Below are 13,203 nucleotides of genomic sequence, written 5' to 3'. Positions count from 1 at the left end.
TTCAGAAATGGAATTTTCTCACTGTTTCATGATATGCAAATAATCAGTATATGGTATATATAGGAACCAATAAAAAATATCTTTCAAATGCCAGAATGAAGTTATCAAATCCTGTAGATTTGAAAATGTTTACTTTCACTACTTCCTATTTGACATTTTTAGCTACTGGCAAGCGCTGAGAACTCAATCATCCCATAAGAAATGAAAAAGCAATTCTGCTTAAATCCTATGCCAAACAACCAATCTTCTACAGCTAGTCCTAACTTGAATCAGTCAAAGAAAACAGAATGACAAACGAAATATGAGAATTACTGAATATACTGAAGGTAACTGACATTTTGTTTACTGAGAAGGGGTCAAAATGGGAGATATTTCAGTAACAATGCAACTAAATTATATTTAGGACAAGCTCAAAATACCTACTTTAATAGTAATAAAAAGAATGTCAAAGCCAAGTCACTTTATCGTGAGAACAAAGCAGGCAAAACCTGCAGTAACAAATAACACTTTTATTTTGTTCAGAAACTTCATTCCTCTGACAAACAATCTGCCTTTCTCAACATATCATACACTTGACTTCGGAGCAGTGAATGGATTATATCTACTTTTGTTCAGTAAATAAAGAAATCGCATACATTGCACCAACAAAGGAAAAGTCTAATTAATCTTCTCCCCGGTTTTAAGTTGCAGTCTCTAGGTACTCCAATAATTCTGCACATTAACAAAGTATGGGAAGATAAATCCATTTCTATCCTATTGCAGACTTACACTGTTATCACTGTCGAGCCATGAAAAAAAGAACCCAACTTTGCTAGAAAGGTTCTAATTAAAAAGAAAGAAACAAACAAACAAAAAATGAAACCAAACCCAAAAAAGCCAATCTACTAACAGATACAATTCTGAAATCTGGAAATACAATTAAAAAACCCAAGCATTATAAAGAACAAATGGAGTTCTTGTCCTGTCTTCATCAAGGGACAGGCACTTTGACGTGACCTGTAGCAACTAAAGTTTTCTGAAGGAATCTCTTCTCCAAGCAAATCATCACGGCTACACTGGCACCACCATGCTCAGCCTCAGTGTGTTATGAACACTGATCACTGACAAAACATGCCTCCAGGATTTTCTTGTTTCTTTATCCCTCTTTACTTCACAGGACCTTGATATTAGCTCCCATACTTTATACCTGCTTCAGAAGGAAACTGGTTCACCACCTTCCCAGAGGAACTATAAGAAGCCTCAAGGCAGTGCACCAGCACTTATCCTACAGGAGAGCTTAGATCTACTATTTACACAAAAAAATGCTCTAGGCATGCAGAGATATAACTTCTAGGACATATCCACAGTGTATGTTTGAATACATATCAGTGTTCAGGGCCAGGCTGGATAAGGCCCTGAGCAACCTGTCTAGTGGGAGGTGTCCCTGTCCACGGCACAGAGGGTGGGACTAGATGATCTTTAAGGTCCTTTACAACTCTTAACATTCTGTGATTTTTTTTATGCCTTGAGACATATTTTATTGCAAAAAACTATCTCCTCACATCTTCATTCCTGTCATGTTACAGTACAATATAAAATGGAAACACACATGTCAGGTACAGGTTGTGCACAACTCAATAACACAGATCTAGCTATTGAAAAATATTATTCACATGCCCAAAATCAATTAATAATGCAAACAGCATTATAAACAGAGCTGAAATATGGAACTGTTATGTATGATACGTGTTGGAGTAATACGCAGTTTACCTTTACCAAGTACTGTTAAATTATCCGAGCATTATAAAAGCCTTTGAATACATTGCAAGATTCATCAGCATTAGTGTGCTGATTTTGGCTGGAATTGAGTTCATTTTCTCCATAGTAGCTGGTATGGGGCTATGTTTTGGATTTGTGCTGGAAACAATGTTGATAATTCAGGGATGTTTTAGCTATTGCTGAGCTGTTGCTCACACTGAGTCAAGGCCTTTCCTATTCTTCATCCCACCCCACGAGAGGGTGGAGGTGCACTAGTTGTTGGGAGGGGACATAGCTTGGACAGCTGACCCCAACTGACCAAAGGAATGTTCCATAACATGTGACATCATGCTCAGTAATAAAAGCTGAGGGAAGAAGAAGGAAGGGGGGAATGTTCAGAGTGATGAAGTTTGCCTTCACAAGTCACTGTTACACATGATGGAGCCCTGTTCACCTGGAGATGGCTGAACACCTGCCTGTCTATGGGAAGTGTTGAATGAATTCCTCATTTTGCTTTGATTGTGTGCACAGCTTTTGCTTTCCCTATTAAACAGTCTTTATCTCAGCCCACAAGTTTTCTGTTATCCAGTTCTGTCCCCCATCCCACTAAAGGGGAGAGAGTGAGTGGCTGTGTGGGGCTTAGCTGCCAGCTGGGATTAAACCACAATAATTAGGAAAATAAATTTCCATCACAGTACTCAAAGTTCCATGCTGTTACATGACTGTTCTTTGTAACTTACTCAGAAGATGAGTACTAACCTGTGTTTTTCCAAGCAGCCTGTAAGCCTGCTGAACCTTTGTATAATGATTGATATCAAAATTCTTGCATATTTTGGAAAGCGCTACGTCCAATTGTTCCTATATAAATGAAAGAAGACTGTTAAACACTAGATAAAAACAGACCAAGTAATACATTACTTAAATGACAGCAAAAGAGGAAGACATTTATTCAAACAGTCTGATAATTATGTTTGTAAACTAGCCAAGATTGTACACGATCAGACTATTTTGAGATGCATAAATGTTACTTCTCGAGCATAAGTACTTCAGTCTGAAACTTATGTCAGCCAATGAGTTCCACTATTTCCAAGAGCAAGCACTGTAAAAAGTACATTATTTCACTGAAGTCAAATTCAAAGCGATACTGAGAAGGCCCAGCACCCCAACATGGGAGAGCTGGAATTTCTAACTTAGTCTAACTGAAGTAAATATAACAAAGTTCTATTTTTACAGGGAATTTAATAGCAAGGTACGATAATACATGCACCAATCTGACTTTCTATGACCACAGGTGTAGAGAGCTGCTGGAATAGCTAATTCAAGTCCCTGCTAAGCATTACATGCATATGCATTACATGCACTACATACACATTATACATATCTACATTACCAGACTTCTTACAAAAAGCTCACCAAGTTCCAGCTCAAAACTACCTAACAATGGAGTTAAAAGAATTCCTTTTTTTCACCACCAACTGCCAGCAAGACACTTACCATGTTATATTCATTTGCTTCTGTGATACTATCTACTAACTTAAAACTGATCTTTGTTGCATCCTTCACAATTATTTAAGTCTTACTTCCTCTGGTTTAGCACTGGCCCTATCCAGCAGTTTCCTGACCTCTAAAATTTCCAGTGAAACTATGATCTCTTGTGTAGCTTATCCAAACCTATTGGCTTGCTGCTGATTTACTTTTCACAACTATTTACAAGTAGTCTAAAGAACTCACAGAAGTTCAGTACCTCAAATGTTATATGACTTTTTAATTTGACTGCTCTACCATTTACAGTGGGCACAACTAGTGAACTGGGCTCGTAAGTATGACAACATATTACAGAGCATTTAGATTAATTGCATCACAAAAGTTTACATGAACAGCACTGACTATAGCATTCCAAAGAGAGTATTTGAAAGAAATGTGCACATTCTGTAATTGCTAACAACATGTATTGGAAAGCTCTAGTACTTTAGAGGTTAATTACTAACATATACTTAGAGGTTAAATATTAAAATATACTAAACATCAATATATCAACTTTTACCTCTATTTGTTCCAAGGTGTCTTGCAGTTTTGAATTTAACTCACTATTAATGAAAGAAAAAAATGTTTAAAATAAAATTACTGATTACATTAATATTTCAGACCAAGTTCCTTGTTTCCAAAAACACGTTTGCCTGATACCAAGCCACAATATAGTAATTTATCATAAACCATTTAAGCTGCTGTTACTGTGTCAGACTAGCACCATCTCACCACTGTTATTTCTGAGAGGTATCTACTTCAGGCATATGCAGTATTCCTAATGCTTCAAATTAAGGTATTTGTTGCAGCAGCACATAACCCTAAGTTTACAACACAACACTGTTAAGAGGGCCCAGACAAGGCCCCATCCTGCTAGGGTTTAACCAAGTATTCAAAGACATTCCCAACCCCCAAGAAACTCATGGTTTAAATGTTTTGGTTTGGCACTGTGGTCTAGAGCAGAACATACCCAGAAAGGTCAAGGCTGTCAGGTCTTTGTAAACTATAGTAATTTTTTTTTGTTGCTTGGGAACCTGTTACAGAAATGCTATAAAAGAACTCAAGCTTACAAAACTCTCAGAAAAATTTTTAAACACCATTATTTCACTTCTCTGAGCTATACTTGGTATAAAAAGATACCAAAAAGATACATAAGAGACACTTCTTGGGAGAAAGAAAGGCACCACTGTACCTTTGCAACAATCAGGTTTAAAAATTTTAGAACACCAGCCAGAAAAATAAGACACAAAACATGACTACTATGTTTTTGTTTGGAAGGGTCAAAGCAACAAAGAAATAGGCAGGATATTCTCTTCATGCATGGAAAGCACAGTTTTCATTAAATAATCACCATACCTGATTTTAAACAGCTTCCTTCTGTGCTCTGAATCTTCTCCTAAGGGGCCTATGTTAATTATCAAAAGATTCTAGCTTCCCTACTTAGTTCTGTAGCTCAAAGATTATGCCCATCACCCTCCTTTTTTGGTTCCATTAGATAAACTGGACACAACACCCTCCAAAGAAAGGTTTAAATAGAAAAAAACTGCATCAAAAAGAGCTGGCATTAAAAACTAGAGCAGAAAATACTTCCTTATTGTTTCTCCACATGCAACAAGCCTCCAAACAGAAAAGCCTCCATAACAATTTGATGTTACTACATCTCCTGCTGGAGTTTATGAGCATTTCCTGCTTATTTTTTTCTTTTTTAAAAGTATGGAAACATCAAGTCTTTCTAAGTTAGGAACTGCAGATATTTGGATTAGTTCCAGCTCTGAAAGCAATTTCTTCATGTCAGCATGAAATTCTGCACTTGCTAATTTCATTGCCAAGAATCAGGGTAGGTTATCCTCCAGAGGCCATCTTGCTGTAGGTAAATTAATTCCAGAATATAAACTTGCTTATTAAAAAATCAGCTCAGGTATCCCTAGGCTGCATGTTGTAGCACAGTTATAATTCAGTCTTAGTTGAAACTTTACCTGCCAACATATTACAACAGTTACAAAACAATGATATAGTCCAAACACAGATTATACATTGTTGTGATTGTGAAGACTGGTTAGTAGTGGTACCAGAAAGCGGGAAACTACAGTGGATACTTATGTTTTCATAATTGACTCAATTTTACTTTTTTAAGAAGAAAATAACATTTCCATCAAACCTTCTTTAGAGAAGAGGAATTAACGGTCACTGTTTCATACATTGAGACTGGATGTGGTACTTAGTGCCATGGTCTAGTAACCACGGTGGTGTTGGATCAAGGGTTGGACTTGATGATCTCGGAGGTCTTTTCCAACCCGGTTGATTCTATGATTCTATACAATTCACAAATGAAATCATACAGAAGCTAAAATCTGCACAATGTTACCTTACCTTATACAACTGTAGTGTTTGAAGGTGCTGGCAGCTTTCTGGCATTCTAAGCACAGCTGAATAGCTCCTGGATAATCCTCTTCCTTAGGATAAAATATAATTGAAAGTTCATTTGAAGCAACAGCGCAACACCCATTTTTGCTTGCATGCTTACAAATTAACATTAAGAATAAAATATTTTGCCTCATGTCTATACAGTAAAGTTAAATGAAAAGAGTGAGGGTCTACTGCAGCATTTAATACGCAAGTAGTTTGGAATTTGAAACAGACATTAGCAACATCTGAAAACACTATCTATTACATTACCTTATGCAAACAACTTGCTGTATTGTTTCCTTTTGCATTCATAAAAAATACACCAGAAAATTTTTAATACAAAACAACTAACATCTTCCCAGTTAAACATCTTTCCAACCTTTGTTAATACAGTATGATCTATTCATGAGCATGGAAAGAGGTAAGTTCAGACACTGGCAGGCTTAGGTTACAAAACCTAACAAGAGACAAGGAAGACACTTCTAACATTATGCCCAAATAAACACTATTTAAATTGACACATTCTATAGGTTATTAGAAATTAATTTAAATACAAGTGGCCTCAGACCACACAAGACCTCAGGGCAAAAAGAACATACTTTAGAATAAAAATATGGGCACACGGTCCTAATCTGTAAAAAGAATATCCAATAGGTAGACAGATGAATCAGGAAGTATATGAAGATGTCAGGACAAAAACAAAAAAAAATCATAGACACAAAAATGTAAAACCTCAGGATCTTGCCATCAGAACATGGACAGTGCCTCGGGTATATCTACTGTTTTTGTATTCTATTAGACATAAGACCAGAAAGAGTCTTGGAGAAAGGAAAACCCTCTTTAATAGCTAAGAGCTTCCCTTTTTTGTCATAATTACATCAGCTATAATATGTGCTTTAGAGAGCTCAAATACAAAGCTGTTACTGGGATTTCAGTCATTGACTGAAGAGTAGAAACGCAGGGGCAATTTATATTCAGCTATTATCATAAAGGAGGTTCTGAAATGAAATTGGTTTTAACAGCAGTGTTCTAATGCAGATCAAGTTTAGCTAAAAAAAAAATACACAAAAAAACCCCAAATACATTATCCATTAGATGAAAACAGAACAGTACATTGGTCTAAAATGATTGCTGCATTTACAGGTCTTTGCATCTTTCTCCACTGGAAACCTGGTATTTGCTCCATTAAGTCTAACAGAACTCAAATCAGAAAGCCTGTTTGCATAAGATATATTACTAATGTATTCCAGATGCAGCTCAGCCCTATAAGCTATTGTAGCTTCATTTCTAGCCTTTTTCAATTGGGAACCCTTTCCAAATCCTCTTCTGTGAATGGCTACTAATAGATCTCGTGCATATTCCATTACTAACTTCTTGGAGTAAAGACAACAAACTGGTCAATATCTGGGATAACTTATTGGGAGCAGACACTGAGCACAGCTCTAGAACTGCACTCAGCTAGAAACAGCAGTTCCAGCCCTTAAATACCACTGACGGATTACAATAATCAGACATCAGAGTCTGTGTGTGAATGCAACACCCACACCTCTGTCTCAAGACAACTCCTACTAGTAGACAATTGATTTCCTGTATGACAAAATACAGCACAGACATTAAAAGCTAATCATTGTACAGGGCTTAATGAGCAGAAGGCAACATTTACACCACCTGAAAATGAGTACATTCTTGCTTGGTACAGAATAAGAAAGTTTGCTGAAACAAGGGGTTTACTCTAGACGGAATTAAACTCAAAGAATCTTAAAAGTTACAACCATTAAGATTCACCTTCCAAATTTACTAACTAGGGATTATCATCATGACATTCCATCCAGTATTAGCTGCAAATACATGTACTATGATTAAAACATAGTTGTCAATAAAATCCTGAAGTTGTCTTTCACACAATTAATCACCTTAAGACAGGATCTTATTTCACTCTGTGCAGTATCTACTGCATTTTCAGGCAGTATATATAACAGTATCAGAATTTTCAGTGTCATGAGCTGCATGCTGCAATGTTTTCTACAAGTGACTACTAAAAAGCCAACCTAATGAATAAGGAGAGAAGCTACTACACTTACAAATAAAATACTATTTTAGTAATAGAACAAAAACAATTCATAGCCCCTCTATAAATTTGTACAGTAATATACTAGTAGAAATACTTTATCTAGACACAGCATATCAACAATCAGCTAAATCTCACCTTCTGTTCTTCCCAACTATCAAGCTAAGGCCAGAAAAGAAGTATAAATTGAGGGCAGTAGGAGGAGTGAAGACTCCACAGTATTTTCACCGAACTAACTCAAGCCTCAGATCTAAAGGCAGGATTAAGGTTTTGACAAAAAATACTCCCTCCTGGCAGAGGGGCTATCTAATTGGATATGAAGTTTTATGCACAACTTTTAAAAAAAAGAATAAAAGTAGAATTTCATCCCATGCACACACAGCCACGGCCTTTTTGCAAGAGGAAGGGAAGAGACAAAAGTAGACTTAGAATAGCTTCAAATTTAACCAGTATAGCAGGGACTTACCTCCAACATCTCACTCAAACGCACATCAGTTCTTTGCTAAAAAAAAAAAAGACAAAAAACAAAGAACAATAACTACACAGAAAATAAGACAAATATTTGCCACTGAAAAAAATAACTATACATACCAGTGTTTTTATTGTTCTCAGAGACTTTAGCAGTCCAATAAGCAACTGTCGCTTCCTCTGATTTGCAAGAAGCCCCAAACTAGTTTGTGTGAAGCCTTCCTTTGCTATATTCAGGTGTCTGCAAAAGTTACAAATTAACATAATCTTCAACAAATTCATAAAATGAAACTTACTTCTAATCAATTCTAACATGTCCATCAAAATACATGCTAGAAAATAAGATCATCAGCACTGTTAAGGAAACTCAGAAAATGAGATATCAACAGATTACTAGGAAGGTACATCCTCCCTTCTGCACTTGTCTGTGAAACAGTGGTGTATCTCAAAACCTTCCTGTTTTGAAGAGAACCCCCAATTGCAAAAGTGAGAGCTGCAAGAGTTTGCAATCATTTTAGTATCTTTAACTACTACTGATAATAGCATTCAGCACATAAACTGGAAATATCATCAGCAAGCAAACTTCCTGGGTTTACAGATTTCTTCTTAAATACTTTCCTCCCTTTCAATCTCTGCAGTTACTTAAGCAAGATACCTTCTTCCATTTGTGCAAATAACAGCTGCTAACTGAAGGCCAGTCTGCAATGATGTAACACGTTCAAGTTCCTACAGAGAGACAACAGGTTGAATAAATATACAAGTTAACGTTGTGCGGCACTCAAGTAAAGATTAGTGATTAGTAGATTTCTCTTGAGATGTTATAAAGACTTTGTAGAGTTGCTGTATATATTATTTGTTTCATCATTTTATGTATGCTAAGCACTGCAATGTAACATTAATGAAAACTATCTTTTAAAATACAACTCTCTTTTGAAGTTAGATATTTGAAATCCATTTTCATTGCAGTGGGACCCTCTATATTTATATATTATACATTTAGCCTAAGAATCTTTAAACCATTAGTGCATCACAACAGAATGATCAAAGCTTCAGGGACAGAAACATAGGGACAGGCATAATTAATATGCCAGAGAGCAGCAAAACAAAACAAAAAAAATCATGTTTCACACAGCATTTTCTTGTTTAGAAGCACTTATGTTCTACCAATTTAATAGATGTCACTTCGTAATGAATGTTAATTGTATCCTGTTGAATTTCAGCTGAAAACTCTTCAGCAGAGGTGACCTGATTTTAGCTTGATTTTTGACTCAGTGAAGTGCCTAGTGTAATCCCAACTATTGGGATTTCTTTTGTTAGGAACAGTACTGTAGAAAAGTGAATGCTTTCCCCACACTACAGAAAACGATAATTTTTTTTTAAATTCTGTTCATTTCAAAACATATCAAGTGCTTTCCATGAGAGGAAGGGAGACTTTCACTTTGAAAATCAAACTAATTCTAAAGATATGAAAAGCAAAAACAAGTTCAAAGTTTAGTTCCATTCCAAATCAGCTCCTGGTCAGTCTCCAAATCACTGAGCTGCACCTTTCACCAAAATCAGCTCCTTTATGTTACCAATGTTGCTTTTGTAAAAATGACAGCTTGGTTGCTGATATGCAAAATATCTTAAGAAACCAAATGCAAAGATTCCTTTCCTCAATACCTACTAAAAACATACTTTGAAAATATGAGAGTTATTCAAAAGGCTTTTATTGCCTTTTTCATGAGGAAACACATACAATAAGGAGCAACTCCACTCCAGTCTTGCCTCTTGCAAAGATTCTATAAAATCTCTCCTTTGAAAGTGACTGGATGAAGAGGCACAAGGAAAAAGTGCAGCCTAAAGGTCCCCAGAGAGAGTCTTCTGCCCAGCATTTAGGGCTGAATAAATTTTTTCTCTTCTCAAAGACAATCTTCCACCCACTGTTTGTTCCTAAAGCATGCCTTTCCTTTCAAGAAGAAGGGAAAACTATAAATTCCTTGCCCTGTGTCTGTGCTATGCCTCTGTTAGCCCCTAGTAGTGCCTGTTAGACAAGTATTTCATACTAGAAATGGGGTGCAGATCATGATATCCCTAAACTTTACTTTGCACAGTTAAAATGCGTCCAGGAGACAGTCAACTGCATTTTTTATTCTTCAAATGACATGCTACTGTAATTGGACACTGAACTGGAGATACCATTATTGACTTAATCAGGCAAATATGCACTTAAAAAAACGTTTTTAAAAGATTCCTAGTGGCACAATGGATTTTTAACTGTCCCATTGGAACATCTGAAAGCACTTCTTGATATAAAACATGTGCACCTTACTAAGATATTGCTGCAATAAGAACATTAACATTACACAGCAAAATGCAAGCAGCACATTTGCTGCAGTACTATTATGCAGTGAGAAGAGGTTTTCAAAGTGAAGCTGCTGGATTCAGAAAAGCAGCACTCACTCAAAAGTATCAATGTCAAACACGCGTGACAGTGAAATAACACCAGAAGGTTTTTATACCACGCAATTACCCCCTTCTACACTATCCTATGAAGTGTCAACCACTGTAGCACTTCCCAGCCTCTTTCTGCAATAGCCTCCCACCTCATTCCTTTAACTAACACTGAAACAACATTACTGTTACAGCTTTTTTCTTCCACCAGCTATTGCAGGAGATGACCCAAGCAGTGCCCAATCCCCCACATTTATCTTTAAACAGCAGCACTCTTCCTTTCATTCAGTGAAATGCCAGAGCACAGATGGCAGGGTCAGTAAGGCTGGATGCACAGGCCATAAGCACAAGCGAGGAGAAGAGGATGTTGTGCCCTCAGGATGAAAGAGGAAAATAACTGCAGCTCCATGGCATCTACCATGGGTTACACATCAGAAGTACAAGCCACCATTGCTCTCCCACACTCTTTACAGTTTCTTTACCAAAATGTGAATTGCCATAATCACTGGTATGACAACAGTGACAAAAGGTGCTGTACATACACAGAATTATTCATCACATGAAAATTCTCAGACTAACTTGATAACAATCACTATTTTCCACTTTGCAGAATTCTCCATGTTGTTTCCTGAAACAATCACATAAAATCAGGCAGCACTGACCACACGTTATAGGAACAGTATGAAGAATAAATGAGTAGGAAAAAACCATCTTTTTTTTTAGAGAATCATTATGACAGCTGTTGCAAATATGTTTTGGGAGGAAGGAGAGAAGCCATGCCAATATTCTACTGCAAGCAGCTAAAGCAGTTTTGCTTTGTTTTGCTTTTAAGAGATCTCTGACATAGTGATATTCTATTTCCAGCTCAGTCTTCTCTTACATGCTTTCTTCTCACAACTGCCTAAGATCAGTGAAACTGTTCCCAAGCATAGGCACTAAAGCAGCTCCTATTCCAAGTCCACTAGAGGTATTAATCAAGCTTGTGAATTCATGTTTTCAGAAAGTCTTCTTAAAACTGACCATATGCCAAAACATTTATGATCCTAAGGAATTCCAACTCAACACACCCTTGGTTCTTTTCACTATAGAGGTTTAGCATGCATAAATAGCTGGTTCCAACCAGGCACTAGCATCCCTACTAACAGATGACTATATTTAATCCCCAATGAAACAAGTGCAGCATTATAACATCACAAAATTGAGCAGTTTTTACTCTTAAAAAGTAACTGTTAGTCTTCTTACCTCAACATACGCAGGCTGTTTTTCAAGGATCAAGTCTGCAACTTTTTTAGATACCTTAAAAAAAAGAACATTCCATGTAATACATAGCAATCTCAATTAAGTAGGCTGTCCCTATACTAAAGTTCTACAAGTTTGTGCTTCTCTATCATTTACTTCTGTATTTTTCAAATTTCTTAATAAATATTCCACAACAACATAAAAAAATCCTAAAAATTATGATCAGTTTTCCTTAGAAGCAAGGTAAGAAAAATGTTCACAGTTTCATCTAGGGATTAGTGGGCATTTTTAAATTAATCCCTTAACTCTCTGCTTGTTAAGGAACATGCTAGAATATAGAAATAATTTGGCACACTGCAAGTATATTCTGCTCATCCTACTACTAGAGTACAAATTTAAGTTAACCATCTACCAAGGTGTGCTGGTTTGGGCTGGGCTGGAGTTAATTTTCTCCATAGTAGTGGTATGGGGCTGTTTTGGACTTGCACTGAAAACAGTGCTGATAACGCAGAGATGTCCTAGCTGAGCAGTGCTTGCACAGAATCAAGGCCTCTTCTACTCATACCACCTCACCAGTGAGTGGGCAGGGTGTGCACAATTTGTTGGGAGGGATCATAGCTGGGATAGCTGACCCCAATTGACCTAAGGGACATAGGGTCAATACGATGACTCCTATGTGACCATCCGGTGACATGCTCAGCATGTAAAGCTGGAGGGAGAGGAAGGAAGGGAAGGATATTCAGAGTGATGGCACCTGTCTTCCCAAACAACTGTTACACGTACTAGAGCCCTGCTTTACTAGAGATGGCTGAACACCTCCCCTGCCCATGGGAAGTAGTGAATTAATTCCTTGTTTTGCTTCACATGCTTCTGCTTTACCTACTTTTCAGCTATTTTTTTTGCATTATCTACCTTTATCTCAACCCATGAGTTTTCTCCTCCCATTCTCCCCCCCATCCCACTGGTGGGGAAATGAGTGAATGGCTGCAAGGTACTTCATCGCCAGCTGGAGTTAAACCATGATAGATGGAGATCTAAGAAAGCCATAAAGACACTTACCTTTCAGATTGACATTATATTAAATTAAATCTGTGTCAAAATGAATATTCACCCTGTGCACATTATACCCTTTCTTTAGCACACATATGCATATTTTAAAATTTTCCCCATTGTTCTGAAGTAACAGAAAGTGAAATGCTACTGAGAGCTGCTGTCTGTACTGAATTTTAAAAATGGGAATTGCTACCTTAATCAACCTCTTGTGCACAAACACAGAAGCTTAAAAAGAAATACAACACTAACAGTCTTATAAATACAAGCTTGAGAAC

At 36.9% G+C, this 13,203-nt stretch overlaps 1 protein-coding gene across 4 annotated transcripts in view; it reads right to left on the bottom strand.

The window, feature by feature from the left end:
• The window catches only part of VPS50 (VPS50, EARP/GARPII complex subunit), an 85,615-nt gene that overhangs the window by 56,965 nt on the left and 15,447 nt on the right, over window positions 1-13,203 (bottom strand). For all 4 annotated transcript variants that reach the window (XM_027684723.1, XM_027684725.1, XM_027684722.1 and 1 more), the window contains exons 5-11: window positions 11,879-11,932; window positions 8,859-8,929; window positions 8,327-8,444; window positions 8,202-8,237; window positions 5,632-5,714; window positions 3,782-3,824; window positions 2,497-2,595 (exon numbers count right to left, since the gene is read on the bottom strand). In XM_027684723.1, coding sequence (XP_027540524.1) covers window positions 2,497-2,595; window positions 3,782-3,824; window positions 5,632-5,714; window positions 8,202-8,237; window positions 8,327-8,444; window positions 8,859-8,929; window positions 11,879-11,932 — 504 coding nt within the window. The remainder of the gene's footprint in view (window positions 1-2,496; window positions 2,596-3,781; window positions 3,825-5,631; window positions 5,715-8,201; window positions 8,238-8,326; window positions 8,445-8,858; window positions 8,930-11,878; window positions 11,933-13,203) is intronic.

Source organism: Neopelma chrysocephalum, unplaced genomic scaffold, assembly GCF_003984885.1.
Source record: "Neopelma chrysocephalum unplaced genomic scaffold, ASM398488v2 Primary Assembly neopelma1_67, whole genome shotgun sequence".
Classification (NCBI taxonomy): domain Eukaryota; kingdom Metazoa; phylum Chordata; class Aves; order Passeriformes; family Pipridae; genus Neopelma; species Neopelma chrysocephalum.
This window is presented reverse-complemented; position numbering and strand designations above follow the sequence as displayed.